The sequence below is a fragment of the Solea solea genome, chromosome 3 (genome assembly GCF_958295425.1).
Source record: "Solea solea chromosome 3, fSolSol10.1, whole genome shotgun sequence".
In the NCBI taxonomy this organism is placed as follows: domain Eukaryota; kingdom Metazoa; phylum Chordata; class Actinopteri; order Pleuronectiformes; family Soleidae; genus Solea; species Solea solea.
Window position 1 is genome coordinate 8,275,666 of NC_081136.1, and position 17,981 is coordinate 8,293,646.

Here is a 17,981-nt window from a genome sequence, read left to right on the forward strand (position 1 = left end):
GTTTCTATACTGTGAGTAAGTGGAACCAGTTATCTGACAAATACGGCAGAATAAAAAGAACAACATATAGTGAGATTGTTGCAGCAGTGCCACTAATTACTTGGAAAACCGCGGCGTAATTAGCATATACACATGGAGACAATTAGCCTTTGTTCACCCCAAGTGGTATCAATTGAAATTAAGACAGTACATGTATACCTTTATGCTCCCTGTCAAAAATAGCACGCTAATTGTTCCTGCTACCTTCCCAAGAGGGGATACATTTTTTTCAAGGCCATGGTCTTGTCTGTGATTGGTAGTAGCCTAAAATTGCTAATCACTAAATGCTAGGCTCAAGTAACACGTTGTAAGCGTAAGCTATTTCACTACAAAGAATAATAATAACGAATAACCAAGGTCGCTGTACAGTTGAGAACGGATAAAAAAAAAAAAAACCACAAACACTAACAAACAAACAATCAAATCAGGTGGCAAAAACTTGCAGCAGCAGGTGTCGTTTCAACAGTGAAGAAAGAAAGAAGAGGAAAAAAACTATAATAACAAGCTTGTTAACACTTTCATGTAGAGACAGTCTGCACTTCATCACGCTTAAATATATCCAGTGATTATTAACAATTACCTGCAGCCAAGTGGCAGCCGTGGGGGGGGGGGGGGTATTTGAAATTAGATTTGTGTCAAACAACAACATTTTTCAGAAGCAACTAAAATTTAATCATTAAAAAATATTGTATTTTATTGTTTAAAAATGCGCTCCCTGATTTGTTCTTTGTGTCTAGGTTGGAACAATATAAGTGTAAGTATCTAACGTTTATAATCGTTAGATTCTTACAATTGTTTTGTCCGATGACGACGGGGAAAGCTTGGGGAACGAGTTTCTAGACGGACAGAGACTCCAAGCCTGTGACTACCGACGGCCCATTGAGCTGTCGCTCCGAAACTCAGTAGCCAATCAGCAGGCAGCTTCCTAAGGCCCGCCCATGGTCAGATTAGAAAAAACAAATCAGGGAGTGCAAAGAACACGTGTATTTTCAAACAATAAAATGCAATATGCTTGAATCAATATTTTATTTGCTTCTTAAAAAAGTGCAGTTTGCTTCGTGAAAAGTGTTGTTTGAAAATATTGACACAAATCTTATTCCTGTACGGTTGCATCATTATGCAGTCGCACGACTTATTTGGACCGATTTGCCCTGTGACATTTTGAATTGTAAGCAGCTCTATTCTTACCCGTCTGAGGAGATTTGTTCTGCGCAGAAAAAGCGGCTCTTGTTTGATAACGACGTCTATTGCAAGTGAATTGTATATGGATACACTTTACTCCTTTTTTTTCCCAGCTGATGAGTAGTTGTAGGTGACTAAGGCTGGAGTCACATCTGTCGGCCGTAATGCGTGTAACACTTTCCATATCAAACGAATAAGTGCAAACTCCACAAGTTCACAAAATGTGTTTGATGCCAAATTGTTTCATCATATTCTTCTCATGAATTAATGTGTTTTTCCACCGTCTGTGGTATGTCTAATAGATTCCTCTGCATTATCATACTGTAAAGCGGCTCTGCTGCATGAGATGAGGATCATTTTAATCTGAGCCTCACTGTGGAATGAACAGGGCCCATTCCAGGGCTGATATGTGGTAACAGGCTGCGATTACTGTGTTTTGCAGGTTATCAACAGAAATGACAGCGCTTAATTCCCTGTTTGCCGTATGTTCAACGTGTTCTCCTTCGGAGACGCGCTGTAGTAAACTACATCCACTCTGTGCAATCCTCAGGGACTGAGTGCGTGTTGTTCCCACATCATACTTAAGCCGACAAAGAAGAATTATTTTTTTTTTGCTTGTCCAAAAAGAAAGAGGAGGAAGAAAGATAACACAAAACCTATTTTACCCATTTTCTCTGGGCAATCACACCAATAAAGCAAGTGCAAGAAGTGGTTTGTTTTTTTCCCCCCTTTCAAATATAGAGTTTGTGAGAAACAGATTTTCCATTTTGCTGATATCTACAGTAAGATGCATATGAATTTTTTTACACCTGAACACATGCAGGTCTGATACGTTGCTCTTGTTTATGGCACTGTAGCGTAGTGCTGGAGCTGTGTATGACATTTGAGCGAGGGAATAATCAATGCAGAAGAACAGAGCACAGTTTGCATGTCCAATTAGATGGGGGATTTGAGGACTGAGATATTTTACCCTGACTTGAGTCCTTCACACTCGCACTAAACTAGCCTCTGACACCCCATCTCCTCTAAGCAGGACCAGTTTAGAAAGTAACCCAGATGAACAGCAACACTTGCCCACTCTACACTGTGTACATTTGGCACTGAACGGGCAAAAAATATTGCCTTCTGTTTCATTTAAGAGACAAATCATTCAATGGCGTGTCCATAATTCTACATATGCAAATGTGGCCATTGTTGCTGCATGGTGCTGTGGTTGGGCAGCTGTGGGATCCCGTCAGCTCACGCTTGGTCGGTACTGTTTTATGAGGAGTCACAATTCTCTATTAATCACTCTGAGGGGGCTGAGTGAGGGAACACTAACACTGTTGTATTGCTCGGAGAACGGCGCTTTCCCACAACAATGAGGCAACAGATTATGTTTACATTTTCTAAACTACACTGACAGCTGATGGTGAGCGTCTCTTCTGCTGCTCGGGGATTAGTTGTGAGGCGTTCCCGCTCGATTGGAAAGGACACAGTGCAAACGTGGAAACAAACACCGGGGGGGGGGGGGAGACTGGGTGGCATCGTCCGACACCTGCAGCACAGTGTCGGAATGATTGACAGCCGTCTCTCTGCCACAGCTTGGGCAGAAGCAATCACTCAACCCACTAATTACATCAGTTGCTTCAGATGATTGTAGGAGCAGGTATGCTATAGTAGTTGCATATTCTGCTATATACTTAAAAACACCAAAACCAAACGTTCATTAGATGCAGTAATTACATTCTCACTCCAAAGCATATGTGACAGTCGCATAATTGGTTATATGCACAATGCACTTAATTTGCATTCACCATTAAAATTGTGAGATCAGGCATAATAGTGTGTGTCGTACTGCTAAAAGCACTGTAACTAATGTCAAACTCCGAAATCCCTGTGGTTGCAGCTTTAGGAGACTCAATACTTTTCTCTTTAGCCCAGTGCAAGGACACTGCCCTTATGCAATTTCTCTGCTGCCTACCCTCTTACGGTTATCCTTTCTAATCACAGCATGCATATCCCCAAAGGACAATCCTTGGAGGTCCATCAATAAAAGCTGTCATCCCCCCCAAAAAAAGCTTTCTTTTTTTGATCTTTTGACTCATCACAGCCTTCAAGCAACTTCATCCTGACTTCTGATGTGAGTCACACAACAACCCATGCATAATAAAGGTAAAATCAAAGTAAAGTGTCCAGAGCTTAGCCCTATAGATTACAAGTACACATGGGCACTTCGAGGAGTTTACCTTCCACCCTCTGTTATCCAATATCAACGCCTTTCTTACAAGTAACCCTGGGATTCCACTGAATGCCTGTTGCGTCACATTGCATCTCTGTTCCGTTCTGTTAGGGTTAGTCACACAGGACCCGGTATTTTTCACACTTGAGGGTCTCGTAACCACAGCTATTATTTGAAGACGGCTCATGACGACACAGTTCTTTAAAGTCAAAAAAAGGAAAGGTGTCTCTCCATCAAAAGCCATCACGTCAGGATTTAAGTGTATCCAATATGACAGCGCTTCTCCAGTCAGACGGACGGCTCAGAGGAAACAAGCGAGTCGTGCGAAATAAAACAACAAAGCAGAGGAGGATGAAACGATAAGCTGTTATTGTTTTCGGTAGGACTCTTTTTCTCAGCTCCGTCTGTGATGGTGTATTTAGGTTATGTTGGGACACCAATTGGGGAAGGATATTGCTCCCTTAAAGCCAACATCTGCCCAGTAGAGGGGAATTATATTTCAAGGTGAAGAGGATAGACTTTTGTTGTGTTTTCATCTCACAAATTGGCAGCATTAATTACTGCACTCAGCTTTTACTGAGCCATTGCTTGTTAGGAGAAAAACTAAATGAAAAAAAAAACCAGTAATTAAACAAATACATATGTTTAAGCCAGCAGATGGAAATTCCTCTAACACCTTGTGTTTTGACTTTGCTGTTGATATATGCATACTTCAAAAATGAAGAAATCTTCCGGGACAAAGGAAACCAACGGATGTGCACTCAACCTATTCTAAAAGCCAAGGATTTTGAAAGAGGATTGATCTGGCATGTGTTCGTGGCTACCATCCAACAACACTTGAGGGACAAACCAAGGATGATACTAAAATTGTTATTTCCCATGAGTGGCAACATGTTGTGGAATAATCCATCGCTGAGCACTGTGTATGGCCTGCTCCTACCTTTGAGGTCCAGGTTACGGGCTCCATTGGAGTGCTGAGTAACGGTGCGTGAGTCGATCTTGAGCGTGTGCACATTGTTGGCGTCCCGGGACACCACCACGTTGTGCCATTGGTTGTCATTGAGCGGCTTGTCTGAGTTGCCCTTCATCAGCGACGGCCCGTTGCCGAGATCAAAGACGTAGTGGACGTAACTGTGAAGAAAAATTCAGGTGGTTTTCAGAACATTTTGCAGAAACTTTCTCATCATGTTTTCCTTTCAGTGACCCGCGCTGGCGATGACAGGTCACAGTGGATATTACTCCACCTCAAATTGTCATTATGAAGTGATTGAACATTGGATTCTGCTCCTTTATTTGTCTCGTCTATGTCTAAGGACAAAGTCTGGAGGTAAATAATGAATAAAAAAATAAGCCTGTGTACAGTATGTGGCTGCACAAGAAGCCTGGGATTTACTCACTGGTTTGACATTTAAATATAGAGACCAGGTTTTGGCTATGAGCCGCGGCTTGCCCACAGGCAGATGAGGTTCACACAATTCCCTCCTTCACACGAATATGTCGGTCTTTTGTGTTTTGTGTTAGGACTATGTCGGCCGTTCCATTCAAAGTACAGTATGTTTTTATGTCTACCTTGATTCCAGTCCTTTTTGGCTTTCTGAAGCACAAGAGGAAGACAGATACACAGGCAAAAGCCTCTTTTTGATCTTTTAATTACACAAAAAAGTCGCTAATGTGATTCAAAACCAGGTATTTCTGGGTCTATGTTTGCTTCTTCAAGCCTTTTATAGATAACACTTTTCAAAACGTATATATTAAAGCAGCCTCAGACAACTTTCATATCCCCAGCAGCTCCAATTTGGTCACTGTCATAAAAAATACCGGTAAGAAAACTAGGCAGCTATGCTCACATCCAGTGTTGTGTTGCATTATAATAAACAACCCTGTGATAAGATATTGGGCGAATGCTATTTTTGTTCAAAAGTAGAATAATTGAGTTCATTTGTATCATAAATAATGTCACTGTTTTTAAGCAGAAAGCCCTGTTCCAGTGGCCCACAGAATAACAAAGTGAATTTTTTTTTTCCGTCGTCATTACACTGCGCCATCACTTTAAACGTCACAGTGACAGGTTGTCTTTTCCCGCTTTGACTGCTTTCCCATTTTCAAACTAAACAAATGTGGTTATTTCTTTCTTTTATTTCTCAGCCAATCATAACTTGCAGAATAAGACAAGTGATCATACTCTAAACTCATTTCTATTGAGCCAATATCATGTATAGCAACCTTATATAAAGTTTTTGTTTTTTATCAAAATCAAATGTGTTAGTGTTAGCAAGACTTTCATCTCAGGCATGTTTCTGTTATCTGTGAATGGCAGAATGGATAGGAGGTCAAAATGTATCAGCAAGGGAAGTAAAACTCACCCCTTCACCAGTTCCACGACAATGAAGTCACTCCCGTCTCCAGAGTTGAACAGCATCAGGCCGTCTGGCGTGGTGGTTTTGAACTGAAAGAAGAGGTGCATGGAGGCGTACGCTTGTAGCGTGGCTAGCGCTAAGTAGCTGCCTTTGGTCCGAAACGTCACCGGATCTGCGATGATGTGGCGCATGCCGAACCTGGCGTTCAGCTCGCAGTAGGAGATGTCGCCGTTTTTGCACTGGTCCAGGTACGGCACGCCATTGAAGGTCAGGCCCTGGAGGTGGCCGATGAAGTTCGAGGGCACCACGGATATGAAGCGGCGCTCGGTCATGATGCCCGTCTCGATGTTGTGGAACTCGAGACGCGTGTGAGCGCCAGTCATCTGGCCTGAAACGTTGGAATATAGAGGGAAAAACAGGTTTAACCTTTACAGGTTTATTATATGAAAACCTAAGCTAATACTGGGGACGCCATGATAATATTAAAATGCATTATGGAGCAATGTGTGCTTACATAACTTAGTCTGCTATACAAACCTTGCAAGAGGCACTACATGAGATTATCAGAGCCAGTAAAACAAAAAATGTTCTTGGCAAAACACAGTATATAGCTAAACTCCATGAGTTCACAAAGGTTCAGCTTATTTTATCTAACCTGCCATGAATGACCTTATACAAGCATTTTATTGCAGAAAATCTCTTGTTTCTACCGTACATACCTCAGCTTATACAGTGTTTGCTCTGAGATGTTGACTAATGAGCTTGGCAACGCGCCGATTCGTTGCTGATTCTGGGCCAGCGCTGCCAGCGCTCCCTGGGCATTTCCACCTTTATTTTTTATTTTTTTTACCTTTTTTTTACCCATGAACCAGTTTGTGAACCAGTCTGAATTTCACAGGGTCATTCATTGCTTCTGGCCTCACTGTGCCCACTTTCTTTCCTTCATTTAACTTACACCTTCTTCTCACCTCTTCCCTCACCACTTGCCCTGCGTCCTTTTGCCTGAGGCCACAGTGCAGTGAATAGTCTTTCCAACTTTTATCTTTCTCTTGCTATTTTCTTGGTAGTTGGAAGAACGTGTTCCTGCTTAATTTGTACAGAGCTGCTACCTCACAGTTGTTCCATTAAAGAAATACTTCCCCGATGTGCAATTAGCTTTGCATTACTAAAGTAGGGTTAGCATTTTTTTTAAAAATTGTGCTTCCCAACCTTAGTTTCCAGAGTGGAGAAATATCTTCATTCTTTTCTTGTTACATGCCCACCAGTGTCACTTTGTCCGAGGCTTGAAACTTTTTAAACCCAGTCGTAGGGAGACGGGACCTATTTCCCAGAAGGTAAACAGTGTCTGCCATCTTTGCTAACAGTTATGCTAACAGGAAGTGTTACTGGTGGTGCCCACCAGTAACACTTCCTGTTAGCATAACTGTACATTGTTGTTACATAACTGTAACAAGGAAAAGAATGAAGATATTTCTCGACTCAGGGGAAACTGAGGTTTTGGAATTTTTAAAAAAATACTAGCCCTATTCTAGTAATACAAAGCTAAATGCTAAATTATCAATTATCTCATTCATATATTATTCCCTCTGTGTCTCAAACGCAACTAACCTTCCACTGTGACGTTATCCACAGACAGCTGCAGGCTCTTGCCTCTCCGCACCACCTTCACCATGTGCCACTCGTTGTCGTTCAGCTTCTGCCCCGCGAACAGTACCTCAGGTCCTTTGCCTGTAGCGAGGGGGGGGGGGGAATCAAATTAAAAACAGCACACGGGGAAAAGAGTGTGTTTCTCTATACTCCTACACATTCACACAGATACACACTTAGCTGGTGACAGAGCTTGTGGAGGAAAACCTGCATGTTTGCGAACGACACACACACGATAGAGTCTCGCGCAAATAAAAGGAATCAAGTATCCGGGCCTGACAGACTGTAAAATTGAATGTCTTCACAAACAATCACATGGCTGCAGCGGGATGTCATAAAAGACAGTAGGACAACTACTCTGTAACGAGCTGAGGATGCAGATTAGAACAGGCAGCCAACGATGACTAGATATGCTCTGTTACGAGCGCTATATGAAGTCATGTTCTGCCTTCGCGGAGATGACACAGCTCAGCATATAGAGAGAGGGATCTCTCTAAACGGGCCTTTATAAAGGGAGGGAGTTGATGGGTGAGGCCAGACGGTTTAACCGCTTACCCCCCCCCCTGTCCACAAACTGCTCTCAAACCCCAATCCCCCCCCCCCTTTCACAACCAATTCTCTTCTCCTCAGCTCGGCTCGCACGCTGTTGTTTGGCCTCAGCCGAGTAAAGAAGACGGTTTGATGCAACGGCATATGGCGCTGCAGATACGCTTCATAGGGTCTTATTTACATAAACATATTTTCAAAGTAAGGAACAGGATATTAATATCCTACCGACAGAGTCTTATTACATCAACATCAGAGCTAAGTGTTGTTGAAAAGGAGTGACAAGGAGAAAAGTGTGGATTTTAATTAAGCCACGAGACACTAATACCCTTCTCAGTACACTAGTGGCTTCAGAAAGTGAAGACATGTTCCAAAGGGACTTGGCTTAGTGAACAGAGGAACATAGATATATTAAACACCACAATAATGTGAGGAGACTTGCACCTTTTTTGGCAGGAGGGCAGGCTGAAATAATACCGCTGGGGGAGACCAGTCACTTTTATTCAGACACTTCCTCTACCTGCCAAACTTGGACTCAGCTCTGGAAGGGAGCAAGGACTGTTGTGTCATTGCGGCAGGTATATAAAGAAACTGTAACGTCGAAATCAATGTATTTCCTCCATTTAAAGAACTGCTAAGTTGTTCATAACAGATCTAATATGAGAAAACATTTTTTTACTGTGTGTGTACATGTCGAGATGCTCAAGTGGAGCATCCCCCCCCATCACAGAAGAGAGAAAAAGCCCCCTTTGTTAGATGGCTCTGCTGGGCAAGAACATACAAATGGACCACTGGAGAATTGCTTACCATTTACTCTCGTTTATTTCTGTGAAGTTTTATGTCTTAAGCCACATGAAACTGAACAAAAAGGATGTTCGGGCCCATCGTGTGTGAAGTAAAATATAAAGAAAACAAAAGTCTGTATTGCTGCAAATAAACCAAGAGTGGATATAGAGTAACTTGCGAGGAGAAAAGTTAACGCTGACACAAAGATAAATAGCAGGATAGGACGAAAACACACAAAGGGACAGATATATATAAAGAAATACAATAAAAAAGCAACTTAAAACTGAGGAGCAAAGTGCAACAGAGCTCCAGCACAACCAGCCGGCTGATGCAAGATCGTAAAAAGTTAGAAGAGTCGAGAGCAGCACAAATAAAGGGGAACAGCTACCCTTTAGAATACAGTCCATGCAATATTTATTTGGCTTATCTGCTACAGGCCACAGGAGAACAGAGGCCACTGCTGCACACATAGCAGGAGCCATTTGGCCAGAATACAGCTAACAATGTGGAGGGGGGGGGGGGGGGGGGTATATATATATATATATATATACTGCTCTGACCTAGCTAGCCAAGCAGCAACAAACTCAACAAGGGACCAATAGATTTTAGGGGCAAAGGGCAATACACAATAAAAATATCACTTGACGGTAGGGACCAGGACAGGTTTGTGACACAAGTCCACTGGAATGTCTCCGGGGGTGATTTAAGGTATAGTCAAAGACAAAAATAAAACCTCTCTGAAATCACAAGAGGGACTACATAATCATACACCACAGTGGTTGGCTTGCGGAATGTAAAGCCAACCAAAGACAAGTGATCATACTGGCTTACGTGTGCCAGATCATCATGCCATCAGTGCAACTCAGAAAGGACTCCTCAAAACAACACATCGATAAAGCACCGGGTGTTGGATAAGTGTGGAATATCAGTGAGATTATAAACAAGGAAGCTGAGAGCTACTTGTCCAGGGTTAAATTAAAGCCACTAAGCCTTTAATTTAGTCACTGTGCAAGAAAAGGACTCCCTGCGAGAGTGGCACAATACTCATTAATAACACTGCTGGTGATTATCAAAATGCAATTAAATCTCATCCGGCCATTTCTGACCTCTTTCTTCGTGGTGGACATCAGCGGGGGCGAAGGCCTGTGTTCAGCATCAGCAGACATTTCCTCGTTCTTTATCCCTCCATCACTTTGTTTTCCCCCCCTTGCACTTTATAAATATGCCTCAGGAGAGCTTAAGAAGCACCGAGGAGATTACTTAAAAATATCCTGCACTGTGGATCATTTGTGTCATCACATCATAAATTAGGTGTGATGGTCGCGGGCTGATGCGCAATTACCAATAGTCATCCATCACTGGTTGCTGTGTTCCCTCTGTAAACAACCTTTATTAATGCAATCGGATCAATGAAACACAAGACAATAGCTGCTGGTTGTTGCCATCCGTCTCTATCCAGACTGTGCTGCTGCTGCTGCTGCTGCTGCAGTGCAGTGTTGGAGCACAGTTGTGACATTATCATGTCTACACCGCAATCAAAACAACTTGAGAGTGAAGTCTTCAGTAGGCGATGATGACATTTGTATCATGACAATCAGGAAATCTAATTAAAAATGGTTGCTTTTTTCTCCCGCCTTAGGGAGGAGAAAGTGGCACACAGATCCAGACGTCGTTCAGACCAGTAATGAAAATGAGCACAGAAAAGACAGCGACTGAGCAAGTGGAAACGCTTTAAAAACAAAGCAAAGGGGAGCGCTCGACTTAGTTTATTTAGCATTCTGCATGAAAGCAGCGCACGTTATGGTCTGTGCTGTCAGGTGTCCTGAAGTCTGATGCAAGCCAGAGGGGCTTGGAGCTGGCCACTGCTACCCGGTGCAGTGGATCAACACCACATGTGACCACATATAGTATGATAGGGCCACAGGCAGCACATGACTACAATCTCCCCTCACTGATGTGTAAATGACACTCAATCACCAACCAACTGCACCACCGATCCTAATGGACCCTATACATTATATTGTGGGGCTTTTCCACTATATAGTTGTAGCATGGCACGGCTCGCTCTACTCATTGTAAGAGTGTCCCATGCATAGAGTATGTATAGATTTGGGGTCAGGGGTCATGATAAGCCAAAGAGTCTATGTTTGCTTGGAGGTTTAATGTAATTATCCATAATATGAGCAAACCATAACCAAATGTATGTTCATTAAAACATTAGGAAGTCTCCACCGAGCCTCACTGAGGGAGGGGACAATAAACTGAATGGATGCAGCATGAACTACTCTTGTGTCCTGAATATGTCACTTTCTTTTTTTATCACCTCAACACTGACTCGACAGAACAGTGGAACCTGAGCTGATAAGGTAGTTGTGCTCCATCCCTTTTTTTTTTGCCTCCGTGTCATATTTTATAATGTTTGGCCGAACCTGTCTTCCTCGTGTACGGACGAGGCTCAGGCTCCGCAATTTGAATCCCATGGAAGAGAGTGTGATGATTATGAGCGCCTGGCATTCAGCACTTTTGAGGTCACACGTTTTTCGCAAGGCCGCCCCCGATGCATGTACGCTCACAGGCAACCCACGAGAGCAGGGAAACTATAACAGTGGACTGCGGTCCAATTAAAATGGGTTCAACAAAGATCCAGACTCCCTTGAGTTTCATTCTTGGCTCAGCAACCCCACTCTGAGGAGGGAGGGAGGATGCTGATACTGCTCTAAGTGCTGCTGCAAATAAGGCGCCAGCGTAAAAGACAAAGGGTGTGTGTGTGTGTGTGTGTGTGTCGGGGGGTGTGTGTGTGGAGAGATGAGGGCGAATGCCAGATGATTGAAATGGATTTTTCATGCAGAGCAGTAGAGGAGGTTAAAAACACAACCACAGAGACTAAATGCTGGCCAGGGGGAATTGTTACGCTTGGCGTCTTTGTGGATTCGTGGGGAAGAGTGAGGGTTCTGAAGATGTCTCCATAAAATCCCTGCTTAGCAAGACAGACAGATGCGGTAATCAAAGTTTGTGTGTGTGTGTATGTGTGTATGTTTGTGGACGGGGGCTGTACAAAGTGAGTGGTGAACTTATTTATGTTCATAATTAACATTTTACTAGCAGGTGATGGACCTCAGGCAGCCCCCTGGTGTGCGCCAATCTGGGAAAGCACATTGTAGGGTGAATACTCACACACACAAGTGTACGCATACAAGTGCAGATGGATACTGCATTAGATATATCTCGGGGGATATACTGTGCAAGGTTGGGTTTTATGTGCCCAGTGCTGGGATATATATATATATTTTATATATAACTATGGGAAATAAATCTGCAAACTTATTACAAGGTTTATTTAAAAAAAAATGTGTGGTTACTGCGGTAATTTCACTCAAAACTCAAACAAACGTTGTTTTAAATTTCAAATTTAACACGCAACATCTTGTGTTCATGTACGACTGGTGTTTTTTCTAAATAATGTTTTTGTTTTTCTTCATTTTAAATTGCAGTAAATTGTAAATAGGTGCCAGATATTGAAAGTTATTTGGGAAAAATGGGCAAAAGCACTTAATCATAGGATAATTTTCTGGCCCTTTTATAGTTAAAATAAGCAAAAAATAATAATAATAATTTGAGGCTTAGGTGTTCTATGGTTAAAATAAATGAATAGTAATTAAGTCAATTTTGTTGTGTGTCAAGGTATAATTAACATTGTTGTCCACATTTCCTTTGGTTGCTTTCAAACTAAAATCAGATTAATAAACATTGTTGAACCATTGTCACAACATTCAAATGGAAAAAACATGGGAGCTGTAATAGATTTGGTACAGCGCTTGCCGGTGCGCTGTTGCCCATTTCCGATGCTAAAATGAACAAATGGTTGATATTAAAACACACATTTCTCATCTACAAACGAGGGCACTTGTCCATCATTTCTTAGGTGTAGTGTGGGCACAGTACACTTAGACTTCCCTGCTTCCTACCGTCCTTCCTGTGTTACACAGAGAGACTGAAAAGGTTACTCTCATAGCCCTGAAGGTCACTGGTTCAATCCAGGTGAAAAGTGCAGCCCACTGCTCCCCGTACCCGGCTTGCGTGTGTGTTCACTACCGGCAAATTCACCATCACTAATTGGTGTGTGTGGAAAAATGACTTCTTCTAAATTCTAAACGTGTTGCAGTCGAGACGTCAACATGCTGCCCGGCTCTCCTGCCGCGCATACAGACCGGTGCTTCTAATTGGACTCAGTAAACTTAGCAAGCCGGTGAACACTGTTAGGCCGAGAAGTGTCCGCATCCATTTAGAATCCTCTGTGTGCTCGTGTGTGCGAATAACTGATAAAGAGAAAGGAAAACCGTACTGTACGGTGACCGTTTAAATTTTTAATTTAGGCTCTTAAGTATTAGCGGTGGTGGCGGCAGGGGTCTGAAGGAAAGGGGGGGAACCCTAATTAGGGCAAAGTGTGCGGGGGTTCAGCGATGCACAAAAGTGCAAAAAAAGATGAAGAGAGATGCAGTGTCAGCATGGCTGATTTCCCAGAGAAGAAGCTGGCACAGTAACATCGGTGGATTGACGTCACATGTTTGTGTGTGTGTGTTCGTGTGGGGCCAAGGTGATCTTGAGGATGAAATCGACAGGGTTGTGTTTGTTACACTGCGCAGTAAATCACGATTATTAGCGAAGCATATTGAGCTTTGAGGACTTAATCTTTGGATTTTGCATATTTGTTTATGTCGCGTTGACTGTGTGGAAATATATCGTTAGTGGGCATGCGTTGCAATTTATGTGCCAACCCCCCCCATGCCCCCTCTCTCCTCTGCCATCTGTGCGCCTGGCATGGTTCTTTAACATCGGTAATGAAGAGGAACGCCACCCCCTACACACACACACACACACACACACACACACACACACACACGCGTTTGTGTGCAGCTATTCTTCTTAGGTCACTGTATTGGATTCCAACTAAAAAAGTAGCCAAAACTAATGAAACCCTGACCTTTGCTAGGGCCTCACAAATGAAGGTCCGCCTCATTAGGAACATGCCTTTGTCTTGATGAGGAAGTGCTGGACTGACAAGGTCAGTGTCCAGAACAAAGGAAGTCCAACAAAAAGAAAACAACCTTTTACAAACAAAGATTCATTTATGTTTATGCTTGTTTAATGGGTCAATTCAGGTTCAGAGTCTCTGCTTTTCCAAAAACCCTCCTGAGCTGCAACTATTCCCTATGAGCTCAACGCCTATTGATTGTCTATTGTTGTTTTTTGAGAACCTCAGCACGCTGCCTCTTAGATTTAAACCAAAAATGCACTAATCCTATAAATACAACTGAAAGGGACCCATTAAAAGGTTTGTTAACACATCACCTAACCCGATACATGTAGTTCAGGGTGTTTCGCGAGGACGTTGTATTGATATAAATGTACTCTTTGTTGGTGTCGACACCAACCTGTAACCTAGTATTAGTCATGACTCTTAGTCATCTGACCTCAGCGCATACAAATTTGGATTCTGTGTCACCAAAAAAATCACACTGAATGCATGCAGTTAAATACATCACAGATATCAAATCTGTCTTCTGTCAGAAAAGCCCCGATTAGCATGGCATACTGCACCGCACCTACAATGCACATGCCTCTGTCCCATGATGTCAAGAGATTCTGATATTCTCACATTATATCGCTTTAAAGGGCTGTTTCACCCATTTTTTTCCCACTTGGTGAAATGAAGCGAGAACTTTAAAACAATTACGACGCTGCTGTGTTCGTTTAATTCGCATTCTATTACAGAGTTGGAGGAAATTTGACCTGTTCCTTTAGATTGATTTTATTTTCTCATTTAGATGTCTACTTTTTGTCAGATTTATTTTACTTTTTTTTCAATCCCAACTTCCTCCATTGTTGCGGGAAAGAGACGTGTATCTCAGATCCAGTGTCTGATGATCAAATAACACATTTATCTCTGGAAATTAGGAAAAAAACAAAACAAAAAATGGTATATTTTTTGGGTGAAGTGGTCCTTTAAACACAAAACCCAACAGCAAATCACTCACAACTGCTGGTGAACTATCCGGCAGCTCGTAAGCGAGACAGCATATCCATTTCTCACAAGTATATTTACTTTCCTACAGTAGTCTCTACTGACAACGAACACACACTAACACTCCATCACGCCCTTGTTTATACACGGGACTGTTTTGAGGTCACTAGTTCAGGAGATCTCCTGGACGCCGTGCCTTGCCAAACCCCAGCCCCAGCGGCCCCTTTTTTTGTCCTGATTGCCAGCGATGAGTTCTCCCTCGTGCCTGCTTGGCCAGTGGCAGATGGATTGGATCGGCACGGCGTCACACCAGCTGACACAGGGGCATGTCAGACAGGCGGTCACGGGCAAGCACCGGTCCACTGTACCGCCATACGGGAATAATGTGAGCTGAAGTCACAGCGATTTGCTCAAAAATAAAGATAAATATGGAAAAAATGTCAGCATACGTGTTCAAATCTGAAAGTCTGTACACACGCGCACACGCATGCACGGCCTCCCAAACAGATACATTCACACTCAATCTATCGACATACAACAATGAAGGACACACACACACAATCCTATACTGCACTCCCAAGACCTGACACTTGCATTCATTCACACACCGACACACTGTGTTCTACAGACAGTGATGATGGCCTGTGTTTGGGAAGTTAATGGCTGTTTGCCCCTCACAACCTTCACACTTGATTACTCCGGTCAAGTGGTGTCTGGACGGTGGGGGCCGCAACTCTGAGACGTCGCACACACACACACACACACACACACACACACACACCGTGCTGCCTCTGCTCTCATACACTAAACACGTTTATTAGAAATGTTAATGCGAGATTGAGGACGCTCCGTGCAAAATGCTATCCGTCAAACCGCTACGCAATGCAGCGACTAAGAGTCATCTGTCACCGTGCTCTTGTTTTTGTTTTTTTTTGTTTTTTTGAATGGGGGAATGATTTATTGATGCGTTTAGAAAACAAAAAGTACATTTTGGAAGGTAGGAGAAGAAGAAAAACGCACTCGAGAAATATGCAAGTTACATGTTAATTGATTCAGTTTTAAAGCGGTCATAGCACGGTCCTATCTCGCTTATATGTGAGATATGGAGGTGTACTTACAAACATGAAGGCGTTTTTAATGGTAAAAAACGTTCTAGTTGCTACAAACGAGCCGATGTAAATGTCTCTTCACTGACGCTCTCGTCAGCCGTGCTGTTTCAGACCAAAACCACACCCGCAGAACACGGACTGTCTTGTTCCCCTTTTAACACCAAGTGCATTGCAGACGTAATTTTGTGCAGGCACACTTTTCATTACTGTAATTACGTGAGCATTTGCGCTAATAAAAAATGTAAACGGTTTCTGAAAGCTGAGCAGTTGCACGTCAAAATCTGGTGTTCGTGTACGACTACAGTGTTTTTCTCAATAAAACTTTTTGTTTTTCTTCCTTTTAAACTGTTAATACACTATTTCTACATCCAGTAAAACGGCCAGATATTAAAAAGTTATTCTGGGAAAATGGGCAAAAGCACTTACTGACAGGACATTTTCTGACCTTTTTATGGTTAAAATAAGCAAAAAAAAAAAAAAAAGTCCAGACGGACATTGTGAGGGGTTAAGAAACATATTAATCAGCAATGTAGCAAAATAAGTCGGATAATAATGGCACTTTTCCACTACCTAGTTCTGGCTCTTTCCATTAGTGATAGTACCTGGTACTTTTTGATGTCGACAGACACACTGATTGGGAATGATCACAGTTTTGCAGCATTTCTTTTTCAAAACAAAGCTTTGGTTTGTCAAAGAGGAATTTGACATGATGAGGTAGGATAAGGGACGAAGGATAGGTCTTAAGAAAATAAGATTTGTTTGCATGGATTTACTGTGCTGCTCTCAACAGGGCCACCGCTGTGCGTGAGTTCAACGCAGTAATTGCCACACAACAGGTGGGTAAGTCATTTCAGTACAGTTCCTAGCAATTACACAAATGCACCACAGAGTACATCATTGCCTCACTTTCAAACTCAAATCAGATAATGATGCAGTGCTTGGCATTGGGCCTTTTTTTTCTTTTTCTTTTTTTTACATAAAATATAAATTACAATCACGGGTCTGTTATTGACTTTGACTTCTTTTAATTTAGAATTTCATTCACAACGGAATAAAACATCTGTTATACACGACCATAAGCACATTTCAGTTTGAATACAATCTGATGTCAATGAAAACGTATAGATATAGTATGCACAGCTTAAATGGGTTATTAAGTGATTTTCTTTATATTAACATTAGATGTTATTTGAAGTCCTGGTTGACTTGCTTAGCTTTGGTATGTAAATGATGTCTTATGTCTCAGAGACCCATGGGTGACTCATTATGATTCATGACCGGTTAACTGACCTCGCTGACTTTCATATTTGAAATGGTCTCGTTTTTAAAAATGAGTTGAGCGATGGCAAAGACTGGAGAGTGCGTTTGGACTGCAACACACGATTTCCTCAGTCGCTATGCAGACGGGATCACGGCATCATTTACCAAACGGTTATTACATACACTAACCATATGTTGGAAATGGAAGTAGAAATGACTCTTCTACTGCTGTGGACTGCGGTTTATTAGTGGCCCGAGAGTTCTTCAATGGAGGCAAGTGACCCATATAGACTCATCTTTCAGTAAAAGCAACGACAGATAGCAGCTATAGTTACATAAGGCTGCCGGATTTAATGTGGTTTCTATGGCGAGAGACAAGATTTACTTACTCGCACGTGGGCATCCGAAAAGCCAGCGCTACACTAGCGTCCGGAAAAAGGCTGTGAAGATAATCAAACACATGAGTTATCATGATGATAAAACATGCAGGACGACGCATTTTCTTCCAATTCCTCATTTTGTTGTGTCTCCCGACTACATTTCTCTCTCCCCACACTGCATCTTACCTCCTATTCTAACCTACATTTTGCCAAACATGAATCCATCACACACTGCCCCCCCTCCCGTAAAGCTTCTCTCTGCTGCGCTGCATGCCTCGTACATCTGTGAAGGGAGCTCTTTCTTTGGAACACAGTTGGGCCTGGATTTGCGTGGGCACGGTGGAAGGGATTGCGGGGCGCTAAGTGCGGGGGTCTGGCAGTCAGATGAGGACGCTGACAACAACAGCTAAACCGCCCCCTCGCTGTTTCCAT

General features: G+C 42.6%; 1 protein-coding gene across 13 annotated transcripts in view; it reads right to left on the reverse strand.

Annotated features, from left to right (window-relative positions):
• Positions 1-17,981, reverse strand: part of nrxn2b (neurexin 2b) — a 504,397-nt gene that overhangs the window by 271,622 nt on the left and 214,794 nt on the right. For all 13 annotated transcript variants that reach the window (XM_058626079.1, XM_058626077.1, XM_058626088.1 and 10 more), the window contains 3 exons: positions 7,408-7,527; positions 5,806-6,187; positions 4,383-4,573 (listed from right to left, as the gene is read on the reverse strand). In XM_058626079.1, the coding sequence (XP_058482062.1) occupies positions 4,383-4,573; positions 5,806-6,187; positions 7,408-7,527 (693 nt within the window). The remainder of the gene's footprint in view (positions 1-4,382; positions 4,574-5,805; positions 6,188-7,407; positions 7,528-17,981) is intronic.